General features: G+C 44.4%; 2 protein-coding genes across 2 annotated transcripts in view; one reads left to right on the top strand and one right to left on the bottom strand.

Moving 5' to 3' along the window:
- Positions 1–993, bottom strand: part of EFCAB5 (EF-hand calcium binding domain 5) — a 35821-nt gene extending 34828 nt beyond the window's left edge. The window contains exons 1-2 of the mRNA XM_039562908.1: positions 918–993; positions 20–94 (exon numbers count right to left, since the gene is read on the bottom strand). The gene's annotated coding sequence lies outside the window, so the exon portion shown is untranslated. The remainder of the gene's footprint in view (positions 1–19; positions 95–917) is intronic.
- SSH2 (slingshot protein phosphatase 2) overlaps positions 750–23862 on the top strand; it is an 88184-nt gene continuing 65071 nt past the window's right edge. Inside the window, 1 exon segment of the mRNA XM_039562907.1 lies at positions 750–948. Coding sequence (XP_039418841.1) covers positions 886–948 — 63 coding nt within the window. The 5' untranslated portion in view covers positions 750–885.

Genomic DNA, 23862 nt, shown 5'->3' with positions numbered 1-23862 from the left:
AATTCTTGATCCCAGTTACCTTCTTCCCAGGAATTTTGTAGATTCTTGATCCAAATTACCTCCTTCCCATGAATTTGGTACCATCAGGCTGAAACTGCAAAGCAAACGAAGTTTAATAGCACTTGACCCTTTGTTTCAGACCCTCAAACACTTCTGCATCTGGCAATGTTTGAATGCTTAAGATGGCACTCATTAGACTCGGTTTTTGGTGTTTGGGCATGTGCGTTCATGTATGAAGAGGTGTTATATGCTGCTTTCATTATGGAGTTACTATTGCTGCCGAATCCAAGGAAAAGCTGTGTTATGTGACCATTAATGCCAACTTTCACCAAGGGTTGCCATACCCACTGTCACAGCTCCCAGCGGGATGGGATTCCACAAACCATCACCAGCCAAGAGGCACCCTGAGGGTGCCCTGCTGACATCCACTAATAAAAGCCACCTACGAGGCTGAGGGACACGGGGGCGATGCCGAAACCCCTTCAGTGATCGGGGGGAAAATGCCAGGGCACCCCAGACCCCTCAGGGGCCGGGGTGAGGATATCGGGACCCTCCTGCCCATCGCGGCCCCCTCAGGGAGCGGGACTGGGGGTGCGGGGACCCCTCAAGAGCCGCCGGCGCCGCGGGGGTTAACGCGGGGCGGCCGCCAGGGGGCGGCGCCGCGCGCGCGCTGACAGCCGGCGCGTGCGCGCTGGCGCCTCATTGTGCCCGGCCGGCCCGGCCCCGCCGCGCCTCAGTCGGCGAGAGGCCGCGGGCGCGCGCGGAGCTGCAGCCGCTGCCGCCCCGTGCGGCCGCCTCCGCGCCACCTCCGCTCCGCTCCCCTGTCCCCGCCATGGAGTGAGGCCCCCGCCGGACGGCCGGACGGGGGGGCCCCGCCGCGCCTCGATGGCTCTGGTCACGGTGCAGCGCTCGCCTACCCCCAGCGCCACCTCCAGCCCCTGCGCCTCGGTGAGTCCCGGCGGGCGCTGGGGGCAGCGCGGTGCTCGGCGGCCGTTGGGGTCCGGCGCGCGGCGCTGCGCATGCGCCGCACCCCCTCCGCTTCACCCCCCCGGTGCCGCCGGTGTCCGGGCCCCGGGCCGGGGGCGATGCGGGCCCGCGGTGCCCGGGAACGGGACTCACACACCCCTGGGCTGTGGCCTGGTGACAAGCGAGGGGACGGGCAGGGGTCCCGGTGCCCCTCAGCAGGCCCGGGCTGGGGCTGGGCAGCTCCCTCCCGGCCCCGAGAGTATCGCAGGGTCCCAGTCATACCCAGCCCCTCTGTGAAGGATGGGGCGGCGCGGGGCTGTCTCCATAAATCCGCCCGGTTTATTCTGTGTTCATTGTATGTGGTGGGAGATGTGGAAAGCGTGTGTGCAAGCGATCTGACATGGTTGGGGCTCCGGCCGTGCTCAGCTGATCTCATCTGACAGCACCCTCTGGGTATCCCCAGTGCCGGGCTCTGCCTTTGCGCACAGCTAAGGTGGTTTTCTCCCCCTTTTTTTTCGAACGGTGCACATAATCTTCACAGCGCTGTGTCAAGCCCAGGAGAGACACAGAACGGCCAGATTCCAAATGCCCGAGTGAGATGTGCAGCAGGACAGATGTTCCCATCGCTGCCTGGGTTGGGCAGGCGGCTCTGAAGGCTTCTGCCTTTCTATGCTCTTCAAACTTGGGACAGGCTGTTGTTTTGTTTGTTGTTTGTACTTCTCTATTATAAACCCCTGCATGTTAACTCCTTAAGCTGCTACCTACCCTCATGTGCTGTTTCCAAGGATGAGAATGAAAATAGCATAGCTTTGCTTTCATTTCTGTACGCTTAGTTCTAAGTTAGCATTTATCCTTAAAAAACCTCATGCATTATCATACTGCTGCTATGCCTGGTTTGCCAATGTTTGGAGGAAGAGAATAGTTGAAATCCCAGTTGCTTCCATTCTCAGTAGGGGGGGAGAGAAAAAGCTAACTACTCTGAAAATACTTCTTGTTGTGTTAGGTAACCTCTTCTGAAACTAGATCAGCTACTTGACAGGTCCTGCCTGCCCTGACAGCATTTTAGCTGTCAGAACACTTACCTCTTTTTTTTTCCCCCCTCTTTCATTCCCATGTCTCTCCTAAAGTATGTTTACTTAGCAACACAGATTAATTTCACCTATACTTACCTGCTATAAATATTAATGTGCTGCATTACTTCAGAGATTTCTTCTCCCTCTGATTTCTTTACCCTTTCCACTATTCCTTTTCCCATATATTTACAGCAGTGAATACATCTAGTGAGAATAGATAGGTCTCTCTTGGCATCTTCCTTCTTTCTCCCATTGGGATGCATCTTCCTTCTTTCTCCCACTTGGATGCACAGACCCTCCCTTTGTTAAATATTTTATATATATATGAACAATTAGTTGTGTTCTCTAAAGCTTTTCCATCTGGAACAGCCAGGCTGTTTCCCAACCAATTAAATTAAATTGAAATCGTGCTGATATTTGGATAGTACTTATTTTTTAAATATAAAAATAACTCCCTGTGGAACCTGATAGGATGCAGCCTTAGGTTTATGTATCTATATTCTCTTTCTCCCATGCCATGATATGGAGGTGTACTCTGTACCAGTGGTGGTTTTACAGCCTTGGTGCCCTATCCAGAAATAAGTGTGTGACAGATTCCTGGCCTGGTTTTGGTCTTCATAATTACTTCCACTTTCTCAGACTTCTCTTGCAGTATAAAGTGAACTTGATTTTCATCACAATCTTAACTGCTATTTTGAACACTTCTGCATTTCCTGTTGCAACTTCCTAGCCACACTTCAGGATCTGGCTGCCCTTTTAGCCTCTTAGATATCTGGGGTGGGTTGTTTCTCCCTCCTTCCATTAGAGCTCGTGTGTGTTCCTCCTCTGCCACAAACTTCTTGTTTCTTAATCAAAACTTTGGTATCATTTCAGATGATTCTCCCTCCTCGGCTGCTGAGGGTTTGTGAGCAGGGCAGACACATTTTTAGTCCTTAGGAAGGCTTCGGTCCTGTGAGTCTGCCACGCTTGCCATTCTCGTGGACCCCTGTCAACTGCAGCAGGAGGACTTGATTCTTTTAAGTCCAATTGTGTCAACCAATCTGTTGTAAACTGACGGTAACTTCCTTCTATACAGACTGGTGACTATCTCCAAGTTACCTCTTTACACGACAGCTCATCTCTCTGAATAATTTTATGAGTAGAATAAGGGTATCCTTGCTGTTTCTGAGCAAAGATTATCTGGTAACTGCTGGAACTTTGCTGCTTCAACTTGTGGGCAAGGGAGAAGCGTGTCAGTGTGCGAGCGTGTGGCTAAGTCTAATTCTGTTTCCAGGGCACTAAGAATTTTGAGGACAGAAATGGATTCTCTTTTTAAATTGCTGGATGTCTTTTTGCTTCAGAGATAAACTTATCAGACAAGGAGAAAGGGTGAAATTGGTGTCCTCAAACTGGATTTTTCACATTAAGTGTGCCCTATAAACTGTTATAATTGGCTCTTACGGATTCAGGGGAATAGCTGATCTGAATCACTGAAATTGGATGGCTTTTATTTATAGGTTTTTATCTTGTTCTCATTGCCACAGAGCATCTCATGAGCATTCATTTCAGGGTAGTTCATGCAAAGTGTTGATTATACATTTACAGCCCTCTGGTTGCTTGATGACTTGTAAAATTCCTTTAATTGTCTGTCCAGACTTTTGCTGTTTGTTTTGGCCTTTGGTTATGCAGTCACTCTTGAGAAATAAGACTGCAGTCTTCAATTCTTACAGCAGAACAGTTGTCTTCTGATGTGCCATGTTCACAGAAAGTGGTGGCAGACAGGACCATGCTACAGTAAAATACAAAGATGCCATGAGCTCCTTGGTGCTAATGCTGATGTGCTGTTGTTCAAGGCAGTTCTTGGCTGATAATTACCTGCATTGGGAAATAATCTATTGAAACTTGGCCTTTTAAAGTATTTTTATGCAGTTACCAAAAAATTGTATCTAATTTCTGGAAAGTGCTGTTTTCCTTTTGTTTATTATATCTCTTTCCTGAGAAGTGAAGAAGCTGGGCAGGCAATCTGGCCCTGGCTGCTCTCACAGTTCACTTATCTTCCCCACCCTCAGGGAGACAATATGCTTTTATTGGAAGGGACCGACTGACCCAAAAAGAGAGGATATGCTGTTTATATATTGTTCTAAAATGCGCAGTTTGGGAAAAAAAATATGCTAAAGCAAGTTAAAACTTAAACCATTGGACTTCCCCTCCTTAATCCTAGGAGAACAGCTTGAGCAGGAAGTAGAGTCCTGGAAATGTGTTTGGGAGTGTCTGTCATGTTGTGCTTGGAAGCTCCTTGCTGGTAGAACATACAGGAAATATTTTCCCCACTTCTTTATGGGGAAGCTAAATACAACATTTCTCTACCTCTAGTCCTGTAATTGCTGTTAAACAATGTGGTAATTTTTAGTTTACTTCATCATTGATAAGTCCAGTCTATCTCACGTAGAACTTGTTTTTCTATTTTCCTTTTTTTTTTTTTTTTAAATAAATTAAGGTCTTGATTGCTGCTGCATGGATAAGGTTATGGAGAGTTGATTTTTAGAGGCAACTACAATGTAGCTGGGAGATCAGAAGCTTCTTATGAAATACTTAGGGATGCCTAATATTTAAAGATGCTCTGATCATTAATGATCGTCTGTTGTTTTTTGGTTTTCTTCAGCTGATGTCTTTCAGGTATAGCCAGAGTTCATTCTGAAAACTGAAGTTTTTGGAGGCAGTGGCACAGAAGATTGAGCTGATTCCTGCTTTAGGCAAATCTTGTAGTGCCCTACAGGTACCTGTTTCCTCTGGTGCCAGCTGTCACCATTTGGGAGATAAAACTGTTTCAGTGAGGTGATCTGTAACTTCCTGTCTTTCAAACTTCTTCTGCTGAAAGTCCTGTGAGGGAACCAGAAGGCCTCCATCTCTTGCTGGGTGTGATGCTGTGTTGTTAAAAGATGATTTCTCTCCAGCTGGACAAGACCAGGCTGTTGGAGCACAGATAGTTTTTGTGTGTGTAAATGCATTCATGTGTGACAAGACTCTCCTGTTCCTAAAGCAGTTTGATGGTTAAACTGTGACGGAAGACTTGTCCTTCTCTGGAATATCTGCTGCCTGTTGTATACACACTTACCAGGTTTCCTCTAGGATGTGCATGAAATGCAATGTCCCCTTAGAGGTGAGGACAGTATTTGCAGCTGAGAAGAAGGATGATGACAGTGGAATTGGAGCCTTGCTGAGAACCATAGAGAAACATTCTTAAAACTTGCAGAGTGCATGAAAAAAATTTTTTTAAGGGATCTAACTTCTTTTGTAGCATATCTCAATGATAGCTTGATTTCAGTTTTCACCTCCTGAGTTCCAATGGAACATAAATTCTTGTGTTTTGAAAAGGAGCTTGTAATTTGAAAATGCAAATAGCTTGTGATTCTGTAGTGAGTCATTATCTGACCAGTATTGATTCTTGCTGTTTAAGAAATGAAAATTAAGTTGAAAAGGACAGGGTACAGTAGCATCTACAGCCATTCTGGGAGCCAGTGGCATGTTTATCTAAGTGGAAAATGCTATTTTGAGTGGACACTGCCATCCACAAAGCAGTCTGCTGGAAATATTTTACTGTAAGAGAGCTGCCTTTATGCAGGGGTAATGCCCGAGGATTTCCAGTTACTGGAAAAAATCCTGAAAGATCTAAAGCTGTAACTCTTCTGTCTTGGGAAATGAAAAAAAAAAAAAAAAGGAAAATAGCCTTTGGGCAGCTTAGCTCAGTGTAGCTGCTCCCTGATCACAGCCTGCAGCTCAAGGTTTCATTCTTCAGTCACAACAAACCACATCCTCCCGGGAGCAGCTGAAGCGAGGGGGCTGTTGAAGGCTTTGCAGTCTTCGCGTCTGACTCTTGCTGATGCCAGTAGCAAGAAGTACAAATGGACCTGCTGGTTTGTGACCAGTGCTGCCTTCATATGAACTGGCCCTGCCACTCAAGAGCACTTAGGCTGGTCAGCTGCCTGCTCCAGGTGTTCCAGTTGTTTAGTTCAGCCACTGAATTAAAGATATCTCCTCTCTGTGCCATTGATTTGCCTGAGTGTCCTTTTAATTTGATTATTAGGTAGCGACAATGAAGCTCATGTCTTTTGCATAGAAGGGGAATCTTGGAAGTAGGAGAAAAAAGAAGTGATACCTGTTGGAAGTAGCCAGTGATTTAAACAAGGCAGGCACTTTTTCTTACTTTTGGGCTGGAAGCTGTTCCCAGAGCACTTTGTTTAAAGGGATAAAAAATTGTGGAGGCTGAAAACCATTTTTGGGCCATATAAATTGATTAAATTACTGTCAACCCAACCATCTGCAAAATGTCTTATCACAATACTAAAATATTGCAGCGTGTGTTCACGTGTTTTAGTCAGCATTTGGGCAGGTTTCTGTATATACGGGTTTGAATGTGTCAGTAGCTTTTTGCCCAAATATAATTCTTCTGAATATGCATCTTATCAGCGTTGCTCATTGCAGGCTGCTCTCCTCTCGGAAGGCAGAAAACGTTGCTGTGAGATGAGTCACACAGTTTAACAGCTTGTTGCTTCCATGGTGAGACGCACCCTTGCTGTGCATGCCAGCGATCATGAAACTCCTGGCAAATGCCCTGTGACGTGAACTCCTTATGGCCCTGGTAAATGGAATGCCCGTGGCACTCTACTCGCTGAAACGCCTTGTGCTTGTGGCGACTCGCTTCTCTTGGGTGCACTGCTCCTCCTCTTCCTCCCAAGGGACTCCTAAACTGAGGCTTCATGGAAATAATGAAGTTACTGTATTGGTGGGGGCTGTTTCAGGGTGAAATTACTGGGGAACTTAAGGCCACAGTGTAAATTCCTTGTATTGAAGTAATCAAAGACATTAGAATATTTCATCTGACCTGTTTTGAAAGAGGTGTTTTATCGCAGATCATACTGTCTCTGTTCTGAGCTCATACCACAGCCCAGGAGGTGGCTTTGGTGCTTGAGCTTTCCACTGCTCTGCAAATGGAGAAGCACAGGGGATCTTGGAGAAGTAAATTCCGGAGATGTTGTCTCAGGAGTTGGTCTGCAACTTGTAACTTAATTAAATATCCAAAGAGTGAATTTTGATGTGGAAAGCCAGTCCTGTACCAGGGAACTGTTGCTGTCCTATTCTCACTGGCTGCTACCACGTCCCTTCTGTTTTGATGTACAGAGCTATCATATTTTAAATTGCAGCAAGAACTTTTAAGACTTGTTCAACTGGCTTGGTTTAGCTTCAACAGCTGACATCTGAGAAATGTGTACATTAGGATTCTTCAGAAAAAAAACCCCTGAAACAAAGTATGTCAGGCTTTTCATCTCTACCCTTTTTACACGATGATGAGAGGGAGGGATAGGGCATGTGCCTTGCATGTGTAAAATGCTTTGCTTTCCAAAGGAGAGCTGGTTGGTCGTTAGAGGTAGTCTGACTCTTCAGAATGGTGCAGGACCAACCCTTTCACTCAATCCATCTAAAAATGGAGTTTCCCACAGGTCTCTGAAGCTCCCGAATGGACCGCAGAGAGTCAGCTGATGTCTCTGAGCTTCTTGTACAGTAGCAGGTATCCTTTGGAGCCTGCTGTTCCCTTGCAGTAGTTCTGAGTCCTGGAGCATCTTCAATAGGAAACAGGGTGTCACACTGAAAATTTAGCTCATGAGTAGCTGTGGGGCAGGCAGGGAAGTGACTCAGCTCTCTGACCTACGGACAGGAGCTAAACCTAGGTACAAGAGGAAATGCTAGGTGACGAGATAAAGGTGTTTCTGGAATAAGGATTGATTCTTTTTTTGTTCTTTGTTTCTGTTGTTGTCTTTCTGCTTTTGTTTTGCTTTCCGAAGTCCTCCTCAACAGTTTTAAATAGTTTAAAGACAAACAGCTCTGGGCATGTTCTTCAGAGATGCTGTAACCACTGTATTTAAATACAGTGCTTCAAGATGTGGTAGGAAACAACTACCTAGGTGCTATATTGTCTTCCTGAGTGAAGTGCAAAGGTTGAAATGACAGCCCTCCCCTTTGCCCTTTCACACTGCAGAATGGTTGACAACGATTTAATTCACTCTCTGAACAAATATTTTTCTTTCGGAACATCTAGTGAGTTTCATTACTGGGAGTTTGCTCTGTTGTTTTTTTCAGCTGAGTTGTTTCAGCTTACATGGGGGAGCAAGCTTGTGACTTCAAAAAGTGAAGTGAAACAGGACAACTTAGAACTTTTTGTTCTTTGTGGTGTTTCTTCCTCCTTGGTAGTATTTTGGTTCTGCAGCAGTTAATAGAATGTGTAAGCCTGAATTCCACCTCTTAATGAATCTCGAGACAGCAGCTACCTCTGTAGTGTGGGTCGAGTTTAATATTGCATAAAGTTGTCAGTACAGTTGCACATGGGAATCAAATACTAATATATTATCTCTTGCTTTTAGTGTTTGCCTGCCACTGCATCGCTCAGCACTTCTCTGTGTGGCTGTCTTGGTGCTGGGAGGGAATTGTCCTTCTGTGCAGCTTCTGCTCTGCTCCTGAATCTCAAATAAGAAATTATAAGTGAAAACCAATATGAGCAGAGCATATTTTCAACCCCCTTCCCAAAAGTTGGGCATAGCTGTAGGATACTTTAAGGCAAGGGAAGGTACTACTAGTTAACGTTTATAGTGTGACTGGAATAGAGTTTGCATAGTCTCAGTGGGTGAAATGAATATTTTTCACATACACTTTACAGATCCCTGGTTTCAACTTGTGCTTCATGCTGCAAAGATAACAACTGTGCCGCATGCTTCTGCAACCCACACTTCTGGTCCTTGAAGTGGAATTTTTTCTCCTTTACACATAAACCAGAAACTGCTCTGTTGGGGAGGAAGCTCTGTTTAACTTAGATATGTTCATCTTGACCGTACATGGCTGAGATGGTTATTTTGGGGCAGTTTCTATCTGGTTCTCGTATGACTGAGGAATTTCAAACTCGACTTTGCCTTGAGGAGAAGGGAAAAGTTTGAGAACCTTTTTTTAATATTTGAGGAGAAGATGGCATGAGCCAAAATAAATTTTTTAAGCTTGAGCACTTGCTTACATCTTGGTCCTGAATTTGAGAAGTGCCCCATTTTAAAAAGTAAAGTAGTAAAAAACCCGAAAAGAACCAAAACTAAAGAGCCCCCTCGCTACAAAACAGCCCCACAAAACCCAACCCAAAATTACTCATCTTGTTTAAAGTTTAAACTTGCAAGTTTGATTTGAGGACAGATGAGCACAGAATGCCTTGAGCCAAAGTGAGTACGTGGCAAAAACAGCTTGAGGTGAGAAGCGATCTGTGCGTGTCAGAATTTCATTTGCTCACTGTGAAGTGGGACATCCTGGACATACTTCACTTCTTAAACTTCACTTTGGTGGTGAACATTCTTTGCACATGCTGTGGGAGATGCTGAAGAATCCTGAAGGATGAGAGATACCAGTGGGGCTTTAGTGCAGACTCTTTCCTTGGGGCAGATGGGGAGTGATTTCCTGGCTGAGTGCTGGTAGTTTGTCTAATGTGGAGCGTTGCTCTTCATGGCTTGGCACGGGTTCAGTGCTCTGTGTGGTGTGGAAGCACGCTGTGTAAAACGTGAGAACTTCCTGCTGTGATAAGGAACCAACAGTTCTTCCAACAGGTGCAGTCCTGAAGATGTAACAGAAATGTTTGCTGTCATGGGCCTTCAATATTGTCAATCTCAAACTGAGTCTGGGCTGAACAGTTCAGAAGGCAGAGCTTTGCTTCTGCCTTGCATTGCTATGATAAGAGAATTAGGAGGGGAAGCTGTGTTCAAGAATCTCTAATCCATGGTGGTGGCTGTGACTGAAATGAATAATCTTATTTTAAAGGGTGCTCTAAACCACTAAAGCTTTATAAATATTAATTTTGTTCATTTGTTTCCTAATAAAAGGCTTTTATTCATGAAATCGCTATTTATTTATTAACCTGACAAACTAATAGCAAGCTCTCTTCTTTCACTGTATGCATGTGCCATATCACAATTCTGCTTGTCACCGTAATAAGAACTTCATTCATCTGCCTTAAAATGTCATTGATAACAACCTGGCAGTGGCCCAGCTTGGAGCAAGTTAACTACAAAAGGCTGCATTGTAAAGCTTTCTGAGAGTACATGCTACATTAAGTCTAAAATTTAAAAAATAAAGGAGAGAGAAAGAAATGTGCAGGCTGGTCCGAGCTTCATACAACTGCCAAATAGCTTCAAACCTCTGAAAAAAAAAGGAATTCTGTGTGGAGGAATTCTGGCTGCAGATGGGATAGTCTGGAATGAAGGATGCATTCTGCTCACTTTAAAATCTTTGAGGTACACTAAATTTATAAGCCTCATCTTAAAATGAGAGGGAATGCCTTGCTGAACCACAAGCAGCTAAATAAGAGCTTGGACATGTAAGGATCTTGTTATTTCCTTTAGTCTCTTCTTTCTTCAGCTGGGATAAAAGCTACTACCTGAAAATAGTCACACGCCTCTGGAGTTAACTGCTAGGAGTACTGTGAGTTTGTCTTGGTTATAGAAGCCTTCCCTGACCCCATCTGCGGCCTGTGCACCAAACCCATTTATCCACCTGTAAGTTCACAGAGTGCAAGGAGGGTCTGTCACACGCTGAAGTTCAAATACCTGGTCTCTGCCAGTTCCTCTGGAGGGATCTGAGCAGCTCCTTGCTCTGCAATCCTGTGTGTGGGGCTTCATGTTCATGGAGGTTTAGGGCTTCGTGCCCTTGACTCTCCTGTTCTTCAAACTATTACAAATTAAATTAGTAGCCTGGGTGGGGGTGAACCGAACTGTCCATGAAACAGATGCACAGTTTGTGAACTTTATGGAGAGAAGCTCCCAGGGATCTGTAAAATGGGCCGTGTCCTGTGCTGTATGTGCGGTCTCTGTGTTTGGTACAGCCCCTGACTAACGTAGGCAGCCTCACTGAACAATTTAACAGCTGAGTTGCCCATGAAACTTAAAGGCATCTTCATCTAAGGTCTTCTGGGAGCACTCTAAACGTGCATTAAACACCATGGTTCTCATCCTACACTCCAGACATGGCAAAGGCTCAGGCAGTATGGGGAAGGGCTTGCTCACAACTGATGGGTTTCTTAACTGGAACAGGGACTGCAAGAGTCTTTAAAAAGTAAAAACCCAAACCCTGCAATTTCATGCTGCTTCACTTCTGTGGTTTTTGTTTTGTCTCTTTCTTAAGTATAGTGTATGGACAGCGCCATGGGTTAGGGAACACTTCAGCTTCATCTTCAGAGACTTTTCGTATGTAGCCTTCTGCTGAAGTCAATGGGTGTGGAGGTAAGCGGTGCTGAGCGCTTTCTGACAACATCACTGCCACCCACTCTGCAGCCTGATGCACACAGCACTCCTTGTATTTGAGCATTGTTTTTCTCCAAAAAAGTCGCATGCGGTTGCACAATAAAGACACTGCTTATTTGTGTAATGCAAATCTGTTCCTGCTTGTTGGTACAAAGTGCAAGCAGCGAGCATCAAAGTGCGGAGACTTCACAGATCCTGCATGAACACTTGCCACTGAACTTCAGTGACATCCTGCATTATGTCAGAATAAAAGATGACATCACAGTTGGTCTGTGAGTGAATGGGATTTGAACTCAGGGTTGAAGGTTGTTGCTTGGAGCGTTTGTGCTACTGATGCTCAACACCCTTTGCTCTGCTACTGTTTGTTTGTTTATGTATTTTTACAGCTGCTGAGTTTAGTTTCTCAAAGGTTAATTATTTTATCAGGAGCAAGTCAGAATCAGAGTTTCCTGTTTCTTGTCTTTTTGTTAATTTCCTTTTCTGTTGAAACACAACTTTCTCTGTTGAAACAACTCAATTGCTGCACTCTTCGGTTTCCATCTAGTGTCTGAAATGGCCTGATATTCTCACAGAGATATTGAGAGTGGGGTCTGGTGACTAAACTGTTGTGATAAAACAAAAATTCATTAGTTGATGCTGTTGAAATCCGCTGACTTTTCTGTGCTCCTAATAGAAGGCTTTAAAATATCCAGCTGCAGACTGATCCTCTCCAAGCATGTGACACTGACATCAGTCCTAGAAGTGAGGCATTGAACTGCCTCCAAAAATGAGCTCATCGGATAATATTCAATGCACTGATTTAACAAAATATTAATTAATTTGATTACATGGTCACCTGTACATACTGTTTGAAAGATGGGAATTCGTTCCCATTTTAGTTGCTACCATTCCAGATACCAGTGTTATAAAGATCCTGTTGATACGATGCTGTGCTCCCACTGTATGCTGGGAGCTGGGCTTGGCAGAGCCTATCTCTAATTGCCACTAATTTGCTCTAAGACTTGCCAGTTTCTTCACTTTTCTTCTCCCTACACCACTCCCAATAAACTGTAGGGAATAAGACAAGATTCTGTTGTCAAACCATCTGTCTAAAGCCACTCATAAAACTTGCTTAATTTTCTTGCGGCTCCCTTGAATTTTTTAAATGGCTGTGTAAAACCAGAGCCCTGTGCTTTCCCAGGAGTTTGGGTAGTGGTCCATCTTCATCTCAACCTGCCTGACTCCAAAGCTGAGTGACCATAATGAGATTAAACCCTGGCAGAACGGCCCTGGAAGCTTCCTCCCCTCCTGTAGCTTGAGGTCAGCAGTAACTGCAGACTTCCTCTTAAAACCCACACAAAGAGCATGGACTGATGGTGACCCCAAACACTTGCCTATTATATTATAAACTTGGAGAAATTTTGTAGTTACCTTTAATTACAGGAGTAGCACCTTCTAGATGCAACTGTCCGAGCACCTCAACATGTGTGTGATTATTTGTTTATTTGAAACATGGGCATAAGCGAAACGGTTTGTTAGAAGGGTTTGTGTGCATATGTGCATAAACAGTTTTGTCTTCCTCCCCCCCGCCCAGTATTTTCTGCCTGTTACTGCACATTGCAGGATTGTTAGCTTTGGATTCTGTTTCCTTCTGAATACAAGTCTTTATGGAGCTGCCCATAATGTTGCTCTTTTCTTTCAAGAAACACTGCTGCTAACTTAAGACAGAGGAAGATGCTGTCTGTTACAGGGCTGTAACGATGCCTGAATTGCAAACTGTTGTGCAACTAAAGAATGATATTGTGCAAAACAGAATGGAAAAACGGCTGCTGATGAGCCCAGAGAGTTGAGGCAACGAGGAGCCCTACTTATAGAGCAAGAGGAGAAGCTGAGTTTGAAGAGCAAGCAGTAGAGAACAAGATAGGAAGGCTCTGTTCCTGCAAGAGTAAATGATCCTGTAGAGCAGCCAAGGAGGCTGGTTGATGTGAAGTCTGTGCAAAGTTCAGTGGGGAGTGTGCTCCAGTGTACCGGGTGATGCTGCCTCTTCCTCCTTCTTGTTTACAAGAAGCTGGCATGATTTCAGAATAAACTTCTGAAACATCCTTGGTGGGAGAAGAATTGGGATAACAAAATACTTCTTTGCATCTAGAAAGTTATTGCTACAGCAGTTAACTGTTGAAGCTGGCTGAGTGGCTGCTGCCTGGCTTTGGTTAATGTCAGGAATTGTCCTGGTGGGAAGTGAGTTGTGGGGTGGGACTGTGCAGTCCCCGTTGTGCCTCAGCACAGCTCTGAGCATGCTTCAGATGCTGCCTCTGCAAAACCATGAAATAAACTTCCGCTTTTCCCAGCAAAATGCCTGTGGTACACACATCATGGAGTTGTTTTAGTCCATCTTTATTTAACAATAACAAGGGTTGTGCAGAAAACATGCAGGGCATGGAAATGGAGAGCTGAGCCCCATCTATCCTCTGCTGCTGAAGGGTGGGAGGAGGTAGGGAAGCATGGAAAAGAGGAAAACAGCTTTGCCTGTGCCTGTTTTGATACTGAAGAGCTCTTCCCAGTGATTTGAGAAGGGGGTGGGGAGAGAACCAGATGCTCTTAGGAAGTTCATACCATTGTTAATAATGTAATTCACAGATGGTGGTGAAGGCCTTGAAGAGGCTTTCATGCAGTACTTACGCTCTGTAACAGATCATCACATAAGGGCTCACAAATAGAGATGACTTAATCCCAAGGATGAGTCTACAGCGATCTGTTTGATGATGGCCCTGCAGATCACTGCAACCTTTTTAAACAGTTAAGAGCTTTCAGGATCCCTGAATGTTTAGCACTAGAATTGGACCAATCCCTAATTAAATTGTCAGGATAAAATGTTAGTATAGCTTTGAGACTTTTCCAATGAGAATGGCTCTTATGAAATGAAAAAACAAAATCTTTTGTCCTGGTACAGAAATCAATACAGGTAAAGCATGAACATCAGTTTGTACAATGACATCTTGTTAAGAGGCAGTTTGGCTTTTATTTCCATTTGTCTGCTTGGAGCTGGAAGCAGAGCTTGTGTGTGTTCTGGACAGCTGTCAATATTTTGTGACAGCTAAGGAGGATTGTGCCTTGCACGTCTTCTTCTTGAAAAAAAAGTCGCTTGTACCTATAAGCTTTATAGCAAATGAACAGGCTGCTGGTTTTCAGACGTGGAATCAGAAAAGATTTAGCTCAAGTACTTGCAATAAAATTCAGTATTTGTATGTTTGTGAGAGGCTTATTGATAAGGTCTTCACTTATTGATAAGCTGCTGGTCAGCTTTTTTATTTGCTGTAAGCTGTGTAACTACAAGTATTTATCTGGGACTTGTAAGCAATACTGGCTTGCATGTGTAGCACTAGAAATCAAAAGTTTCAAATAACATGAGAGCTGATCTTGGCTTTGTTGTTCGTTGCTCTCTTTTCAAGTGCAGCTTCTCCCTTTTTAAAAGACATTCCCATTGTGGTTTTTTTTATTATTATTAACTTCTTCAAGTTTAAATTGAGTTTAGTAAATTGACTTCTTGTGATGTTTGTCATGTGATGGTTTGTGAGCTCTGAAGAATGTGCTGCTGTGACTTTAGCCATATATTTATTTGCCCATACCAATGCAGGCTGTATCATGTGTTCTTGTTGGTCTTGCATTTTAAGCTAAGTAGTGGAGGGGGTTGGGAGAAAAAAAAAAAATGGTGGGGGAGCTAATTCAGGGCTAAGCTACCAGAAATTCTCAGACTGCTTAATTTGTGACCTTGTTCCCTAGTTAAATGCAACCCAGGATTTTCTGCCTCTTCCATAGTTTCACAGAAGTGTTTTCTGCATTAGAAGCTGAGTTTTTCTCTTACTATCCTTGTTAAAAACCAGGAAAACCCAATGCTTTGGTAAAAGAAATATCTTGGCATCTTGGGGGAAGAGATTTTTTTAATCCTTGGTGGGTGGGTGTGCTTTAACTGAGAAAGTTAGAAACTGTCTTTCTGATCCACATTTTTTGCGTGTATCAACTGTGGCATCTGTAAAGCAGTATCTTTATTACTGCAGTAAAATGAACAAAGTTGAAATGACTGCATCTGTGCCAAGAACTTTTGGTTTCTTCACAATGGCCAAAGTTTTGGAGCACTAAAAGTGCTGTCAGTGAGTCTCCAGCTCCTTGTCCCACTGCCTGCCTGTGATGTCTGTGTCCAGGGGAAGCAGAGCCCTCCCAGGACCGAGGACTCAAGGTCAGAATTCATATTAGGTTTGTTTTAAGCAGCATTTTCCAGCATTTGGACATCCTTCTATTTATTTTCCTGACACCATGTAATGCTGTTTTTCACATATATATATAGATATACACACATACACACATATATGTGTATGTGCTGCCACTGCTGTTCAGTCCTCTGCATTTCCCCCTCTGCATTTTTGTAAATCATGTTTCAGCAGAGCTGTACTCTATACAGTTCCCATACTATCAGGGTTTTTCTGTAGTTGTTATGTCTGCGTGGGCTAAGAATTTCTTTAGATTTGAATCCAACATCAAAGTAACATTGGTTTAATACAATGTTTTTATATCACCTTTTTTCCTCCAAGTTGGATTTTATTTTCAGCTCTGACTCTTATTTTTGCTGCATAATTTGAGACATTTTGCTTTCTCTTCACATTGTTTAAAAAAAAAACCAACCCACACACAAAACTCTGTTTTCCTTAGCTCATACAGTATTTCCACTTGGCTCAGAAGATGTGGATTTGTGAGCTGAGGGAATCCTCGTTTGGCTGGTCACCCAAGCTTTCTGCAAGAGCATTAGAAGGATCTACAGCTTAAGTTCATCAGAGGGCTGACCTGCTCTGCTTTTAATGAGATTTATTATACCTGTACCTGTTGGATTCTGTGGTTTTGATCTTCAAAATGATCTGAATAAACCTGTTAGTGAAAGCAAAACATTTGACAGAAAACTGACTCTACTCAATCTGCCCTGTGTTAAGATTATTGATTTTCGGATTTAAAATAATATCCATTGTGGCATTGGCATGGAACTTCTGTGTGGTGTTTGGCAAAATGTTTGCATCCATGCTTGCCTTCTTAACTCCTCCAATTCCCCTCTCAGAAAACCACACTGATCAAACACTGATATCGCAGTCCAGGCTTGGAGAGGGTGGAAGAAACAAATCTGGATGTAGGAGTTGATGGATGATTGTGTGTGAATGTTACGGATATAGCTGCATTCCTAGCACATGCAGGAGAGATTGGGAGGGGTTGGTCTTGGCCAAATGTAAATGTGTATTTTCCCTAAAACTGCCTTTGTTTTTCATGAAAGCTCAACAGCATTTAGTGATTTGAGTTTTGTTAGCTTAAAAAACCTGAGAGTTCTCGATTTGCTCCCAAATGAATTCCTGTGAACTTTCAGCTTGTCGAATATCTGTGGTCCTTCAGGGCCTAGAATGGGATCCAGAGGCACTGGAGGGGTATAGATGTGCACAGGTTATGGTTGAGTGAAGGCAGCGCTGGGGAGCAACATGAGCAGGGAAAGTGGTGTCTGGAGTGAAAGTATCTGGGTCAGCCTCCTCTGGAGCAGCAGGGCACATGAGATGCTGCTCCAGGCTGGTTTAACTTCTTTCAGTTTGGTGACTTCCACAGAGGTTTCTAGAAGATGCAGGTTGACAGGCCTGCAGCAAAGGTGGCCGGTGAACCCAGAGATTTGACTTGTTCTGTCAAGATTTGGCAAGCCTGGGTGATCTCTGGAATTGTGAAGAAGAATGTGGCCTGTCAGTAACAGAACTCATCAACTTCCCTGTGCTGGCGCTGGGACTTTGGACATGCAACACTCAAGTCTGAGACAAATGCATCGCTGGGTGTAACGCCTTTCCTTTTTTTTATTTGTACCTATTAATGGAAGCAGAGAGTATAATGTAATCTTAAAATAGCTCGTCCGTGAATGCAGAAACATTCCACTTCTGACTAATCGGCCATTCAGAATGAGCATTTAAATATGCACCAGAGACCAAGCGGCGGCTTTCCATATCTGCGTGAATGGAGTTTGAAACGTGCTGCACTGCAGAGCTGTGCAGGCTCCTTGCTTTGTCCTCCTACCCCACACTCCTCACCTCAGTGTGACTGCTTTACCCTGGGAGGCAGCATGCATGTCCTGCTTGCTGTCTCTTTGGTTAGGCAGCCAGCTGAGGGGGCTGTTCATTTTCTCTGCTCTCGAGACTGAGGATCTTGGAAGCATTAGGCTGATAAACAGCCCTCAAAACCAGATTTCTCTTTCTCTTGGTTGTGAATGACCAGGAACACAAAGAGCTTATGGTCCGAGTCCTGGCTCCAGTGCATGGCTTGGAGAGCTTGGCAAGCACCAGGGAGCCCATGTGTAGTGTTTTGACTCTGGCAGGCAGTGCCTGCTGCCCCGGAGTGTCTGGCCCAGCTTCACAATAGGAATGAGACACGCAGATACACGTGGGGGCTGCAGGGGCAGGATCCGTGTGGTCGGTTGTGTTGCTGACCTAAAAACTGTCCTAGCTTAAGGTTTTCTCTTGCACCCACTCACCGCCTGCCCAGGGGATGGTGCTGCATTGTGCAGGGCTCTCTCCCAGGGGACGGGTGGCACTGGAAGTGGGTAGGGTCTCACCTGTCAGAAAGGACACACTTTCACTCACTCACTTGTCCTGGCTTTCTCTGCACTGTAGGAGTCAAATTCCTCTTTCACTGGGTGTGTTTTGTTTTTCTACTCAGCAAATACACATCATTGCTGGGTCAGACTGTTGATGTTTTGTGCGTAGTGAGGCCGTCCTTGTGGTCTGCATGTGCTGGACTGTGTATGGCACTGGCCTCTCCTGGCAGGCTGAGGGTCAGGGCTGGCTCCCTGTCCTAGTGCTGCTTTCACTCTCCTGCCTACGGGCTCAGTGCCAAGGGAGCTGCCTGGGCCAGACCAGCCAGGCAGAGTCTACAGAGGTGATTTTCTTTCACTGATCCGTGTTGCTTTTCCAAATCCCACATGGCCTATATGGCTATAATTGTAGCTCATTTAGAGCTGACCTCAAAGGCAAGTTCTCCTTTCCTCCCAAAAAAAGGAGGTTTTCGCATAAGGGCTTACTCTGGTTTAAGGCTGCTTTATCTTAGTATAGCATAAACCTGTTTCTAGTTATCTTAAGGCAGAAAGCAACTGTGGGATTTGGATTGGACTGAATGATTGATTCCTGCTGATTTAAGCAATCCATAAGGAGTGCCTTTTGCCCTTACCTAGCTAATCTTGATTTCCTTTTCTGGCATAGGCAGCAGCAAGAACTTTACGCTGTCTCTTGCAGTGGGACAGAGTTCTGGGAAGTGCCATACTCCGAGCATTGGCTTCTGCAGCTCTGCTCTTCAGGTGGTTATTTATGCAAGGCCCTAGCCAAAGGGAAAGGAGAGTTTTAACTGGATTAACCTCAAGAAGAGAGTGTGGGGATTTAAGGATTAAGGAACCAAAACCAGCCAGCAATCAGTGACTTAAAATCTGCGGTAAGAGAGCCAGTCTCTGTAGACTGAGAATACAGTCCTTCCTTACCTGCACAGCGTTGAGATTGGCAGTGTTTTTACCTTTGAGGTCTTGGAGAAGATGGTCTTAAGGCTGCAGGGTTCATGTAGGGTGTTTTCTCTGAAGATTTGTGTATTGATGGAAAATTGTTCACAATTGGCAACTCTTTAACAAAAAAAACTAGTGAAAGACTGACTGCTCAGATGCTTTGATGTGCTCTCAAACCTGACACTTCGAAGGTATGTTGGTGGCTTGCTCCAATATAACGAGAACATCTGGTTTCCATCGACTTGTAACTCTTGTAGCTTCATGCACTCCCCTTTTACACCTTCTACCCTTGCCTTAAAGTGTTTCTGTCGTCCCATATATTTTTTTTTCTGCTGATGCTGTTATGTATCCCCTGCAGGGAAAATCCTGCTAGATTACTGGATTGATAGAAAGATTTGGAGGCGTGGGAGAGATCAACAAAAACCTGTTACTAAGGAGACACGAGTTTTAGCATTGAGTCTCTAATGGCCAGTCTGCCGAAGGGGAAACAGATGGCACAAAGGAGGTTGGGATTATACAGACAAGTACCACAGGGCTGCAAATCTGATACAACCATTGAACTTCCTGGGGTCAGGCAAATCCAGGCTTGTGCCAAGACTGGTGTGGTTCCTTTGCCTTTAGCACTGTGTTTCTGTCCTGTTAAAGGCTGTTCTGGACAGTGAGCTTCTGCCTCAACCATTCCTGCCCCAGGGAACAGCCAGGTTTGGCACAGAGTGAGGGCAGGTGGCTGTACGTGTGTCCCTTTGACAGGTCAAGCTGTAACCTCTGCCAGTGGTGCTCCCTTCCTGAGAGGGGGAAATAACCAAACATAACCCCACATTCTGCTTGAGTACAGCTTTTCTCCTGTTACTGATGCATTCGTGTAGAAAAGTGACTTCTATCCTGGGAGAATGGGAGGATGGATGGTGGCCACAGTCACTCCTGGCTTTTGACACAGCCTGGCCTTTATTGCAATATAATGTTTTGCAGAGGCTTAAGTTTCAGCAGTGATGCTCCCAGCTGTGTGCTGCTCGCTGGGCGCCTGCTTCCCCGGCTCCTTCCTGTTCCAGAGAGACGTGACACAGCTCTGCTGGTCTGGACTGAGCAGTGGGTAAATAAGCAAAGGCAGAATTCATCCTGGCTGAGGAGAAGCAGTGCTGGAGTCACTTTTGCAAGGGACTAATTAACATCTGGTTTTGTATTTAACTTTCAGGCTGGCTCTAGAGAGTGTTGCAGTAAACAGGGCACTGATTCGCTAATAGTGGGAGAGTGCTAAATGACTACAGTGCTAGAATTAATAGCTCGACAGCATATCCTCTTCTCCTTTTCTCTCCTCCCACAGCAATTTGGACTGATACCCAAATAAACAATAACAAATAAATTTTTGGAGGAGCTGGCTAGGAGAAATAACAAAAGTCAAGGGGCACTTGTTATGCAACATTGTTCTGCTAGAATTTGACTCATCCAGAAAACCCTGTTCTGCTCCCTAGCTTCATTTTCCTTTTTTCTTTTTTTTCTTCAGCCTCTGTTGAGGAGGTGTTATATTTTCTGCCTTGCTTTTGGTCCCTCAGAAACTCCCTATACCCTTGGATCTCCAGTTGCTGTAGGCATGGAGTGCAGTAAGAGTGTAGGCAGAACTCTACTGTAGAGAAATAACGTATGAGAGCCTATAAACCAGCTTGTGTCAGGCAAGAAAATGGCTCTGGCTTTAATTCCAACCACATGAGACTAATACCTGGGTGTATTTTGTGAAGAAGTGAGTGATTCTGTGTAGTTTATAATAACCATTATGTCCCAGTTTTAGCAGCAGTGGTCCCCTGCCAGAAGTGGGGCAGCTGGGAGGCTGTTGTGCATCCCAGGGACCGCGGATGTGAACAAGGAGTACGCTCTGTACCTTGTGATTCTCTCTGCAGTGTCTTGCCAGGGAATATCTTCAGGCGTTCCTTTCCCTCTGCTCTCCACAGACTCTGCTTTGTGTCCTGCATGCACAGAAAGCTGTCCCAGCAATTCCTTTTGAAGTTTTGCCTGAAACACTTGGGGGTTTTTCCTTACCCAAACAGAGGCTAGAGGTGAAGGGACTTTGCTGCCAATTCCTCTTCTGATCTAGAGTCTAAACTCCTGCTGTTAAAGCCCTACCAGCCACTTCTGTTCTAGATATGTCACTGCAACAGAGCAGAGCCTCCCCGGCTGTGCTCCTGCTTGAATCCAGGGTTATGCAATAGCAGCCTGCAAGTGCCAACGCAGATGCTGCTGCATCCAGACATGCTGTACGATGTAGTTGCTTGGATACCCCCTTTTTTTTGTTGTTATTTTTCTCACAAATGCTAGGTAATAATTTGCAACTCGTAATTATACCGTTGAACACAGATTCAGGTTAAGCAGTGTAAAGAATTTGAAATATTAATGATTTCCTCTCTGCTTTTTAAAGGTTGAGCATTGTGGAATTTGCAAAGACTGAGTGTTGCTCTGTTCTCTTTTCAGAGTCTTTATTTCATCTTTCTAAGTGTTAAATAACTTCCCCCTTTGAGAATATCTTTCATCCAGAAAATCATCTCTTAATTATTGATGCAATATGCCAAGATCCCTGAGTGGCCTGGCTGCTGGTGCTTTTATTTCGGGTAGGTCACGAAGATTCCTGCACTGCTCCTAATTCTCTGTGTTGTGTGTTCCTTACGTCAAGAGGAGATTTGACAGGGACTTGCAGGGATTGGATCTCGGAGGAGCTGAGTGGGTGAGCGTCTCCTGTAGCATTCTGGCAGGGAGAAGGATACCTTTGTGTTACAGGCAGCCCCTGGACTCTACGAGCTGGTGTGGGGTGAAGGTGCAGCTGAAATGTGTCTCAGGGATGGCTGTGTGTGCTTCCATCTGTGGAATTTGAGGCAAGCTGTCAAAATGAAAAATCTGTGCCTGGTTAAGCTGCTGCTGACCAGGAATTAGACTTTTAACAAGAGGGATGTGCTGGCACAGCTTCATTTTATGGACACAGCTATGACATAACTAGGAGTGGTATCCAAATAACTCTATTCTTTTTCCATTGTGGGAATAATATATTTCATGTATGTTACAGGTGGATCAGCATTGTTTTAGTGACCCTACTATACATTCTGGAAAAGTCAAAGCTCTGGAGTTACAACTTGATCAGAGCCCTAGAATAACTCCCTAATTTTTAATGGAGATAACTCCTGCAGGGATACAAATGAGCGTGCACCAAGGTAAACTAGATGCTAACAGGAAGATGGCTGATTGCAAGACAAAGACCCTTCCCTTTGCCGTGTACCTCCCTTCCTTCCACCCTCCTCCTCCTAAAATAGCCTTTCAGCATGAGTGAAAACCAAATATTTTCCTCTTTTAAAAACACTTTAAAATGTTTGTTCATGTCAATGGGAAAGTAATTTAACCCAGAAGCTGGTGTTGTGCATTTACTGTCTCTGAACTACGTCCTTATTCCTTGTAATGCTTTCCTATTGCTCATGGATGGTAAAAGATTATCAGTTGCAGTTCCAGGTCTCTAACTTCCCTGCATATGGCTCATTAGCCTTTCAGGCTCCTTCAATCTTGTTTAATTCTAGCTGCCACTTTTTTAATGCAGCAGTTGAAGAGAGTCTCTCTCTCTCCAGCTGGAAACGGGCCCAGCTTCTGAGGTGAAGATGTCAGCCCTGTGGGTGAGGAGGTGCATGGCCAGCGCTGCTCTGGAAGCTCTGGAGGGCATTGGAGGTTGAGTAAGGTCTATGTTTTAACAAGCAGTGACTGGAGAGAGTCTGAGGTGTGAATGTCCATCCTGCATAATTGCGGAGGGACAATTTCATGCATGTAAATGTGTCAACCTGCATGAGTGCATAATGAACGGCTGCTCGTTGTGGTAACCTGTGGAGCTGGGATTTCATTTAATCACAGACTGTTGGTTGTGTAGAAGCCCTGCCCTGAGATTCACTAGTGTACACATGCATATCTTTGACTTGGTCTTAGCCAAACTATACCCTTGACGTCAGCAACAGTTCCCAGTATGAAAACTGGAGTTCCAGTGCCTGTGTTTATACAGCCAGTGAGTCTTCTCACACTTGGCTCGTCACCATAAGCATTTGTTATTGTTCTAGGGTAACAAATGTTCCTAGATTCCAAGATTTCCAGTGGCCAGTGTCATTAGCTTCACCTAAAAGGAGATTAAGCAGGTACCTTTAGGGTTCTGGCAGGCATTAAACCCAGCAAAGCATCATAATTACGTTAAATACCTGTCTTTTCTCTCATGCTTGCACAGTGCTGAAAGGCCTTCTGAAAGCCAGGGGGAAGGTCTATTCAGGGACACAATAGTTCTGCTGGGTTTTTTTCCTTAGTAACTGTAAGTGGCTAGAGATGATGTGCTACTACACAGTTTTAGAGATAGAAGTTATATTAATACATATTTGGTGTAGGGATATTTAATGTGAATATATATCTACAATGTATGGGTTTGGTTCTTTTTCCCCTTGGGTGGGTATCTGATTAAGGCAGAAGCTGTTGTACTCCCTATCAGGCAGGCTGATTTCACTGCAGAAATTCAGTTGACAGTAATCTGCTTTTTAATCTGTTCTTGTGGTGTAGTGTAACAGGCTGTGTCACACTGTATTTCTCATCCTAACTCTTGTACCAGTTGAAGGCTTGTAATTTTTGTCTTGAAGTGTCTGAGTTTTAGTTCTGCAGTTTTAGTGAGTGCTAATCTAAACAAGGTTTTCATAAAGCTGCTTGCTCCAGTGGGAAGATGAAAGCTTTGATAAGAACTTGTTTTTTTCTCTCTCCCGAGCAGGAGCACAATGTCTTTGACCTAAATATACCAATTACTGACATAGCAAAGTGATACAGAAAACAATCCGGAAGGAATGCCAACCTCTGAATGAGCACTTGGCTGCAGAAAGCTACTGCTTATGTGGAACCTCAAATCCAGAAGAAATGTGAGGAGGAAAACAGCGTTCATTCAAAACATTTCATGCAAATAGTGAGGGGTGAGAGAGCAAAGGCTGGAGAAATGCTTGTTTATCCC

This window comes from Corvus cornix, chromosome 19 (assembly GCF_000738735.6).
Source record: "Corvus cornix cornix isolate S_Up_H32 chromosome 19, ASM73873v5, whole genome shotgun sequence".
NCBI lineage: Eukaryota > Metazoa > Chordata > Aves > Passeriformes > Corvidae > Corvus > Corvus cornix.
Note: the sequence above shows the minus strand (reverse complement) of the source record. Positions and strands in the feature narration are given on the sequence as shown.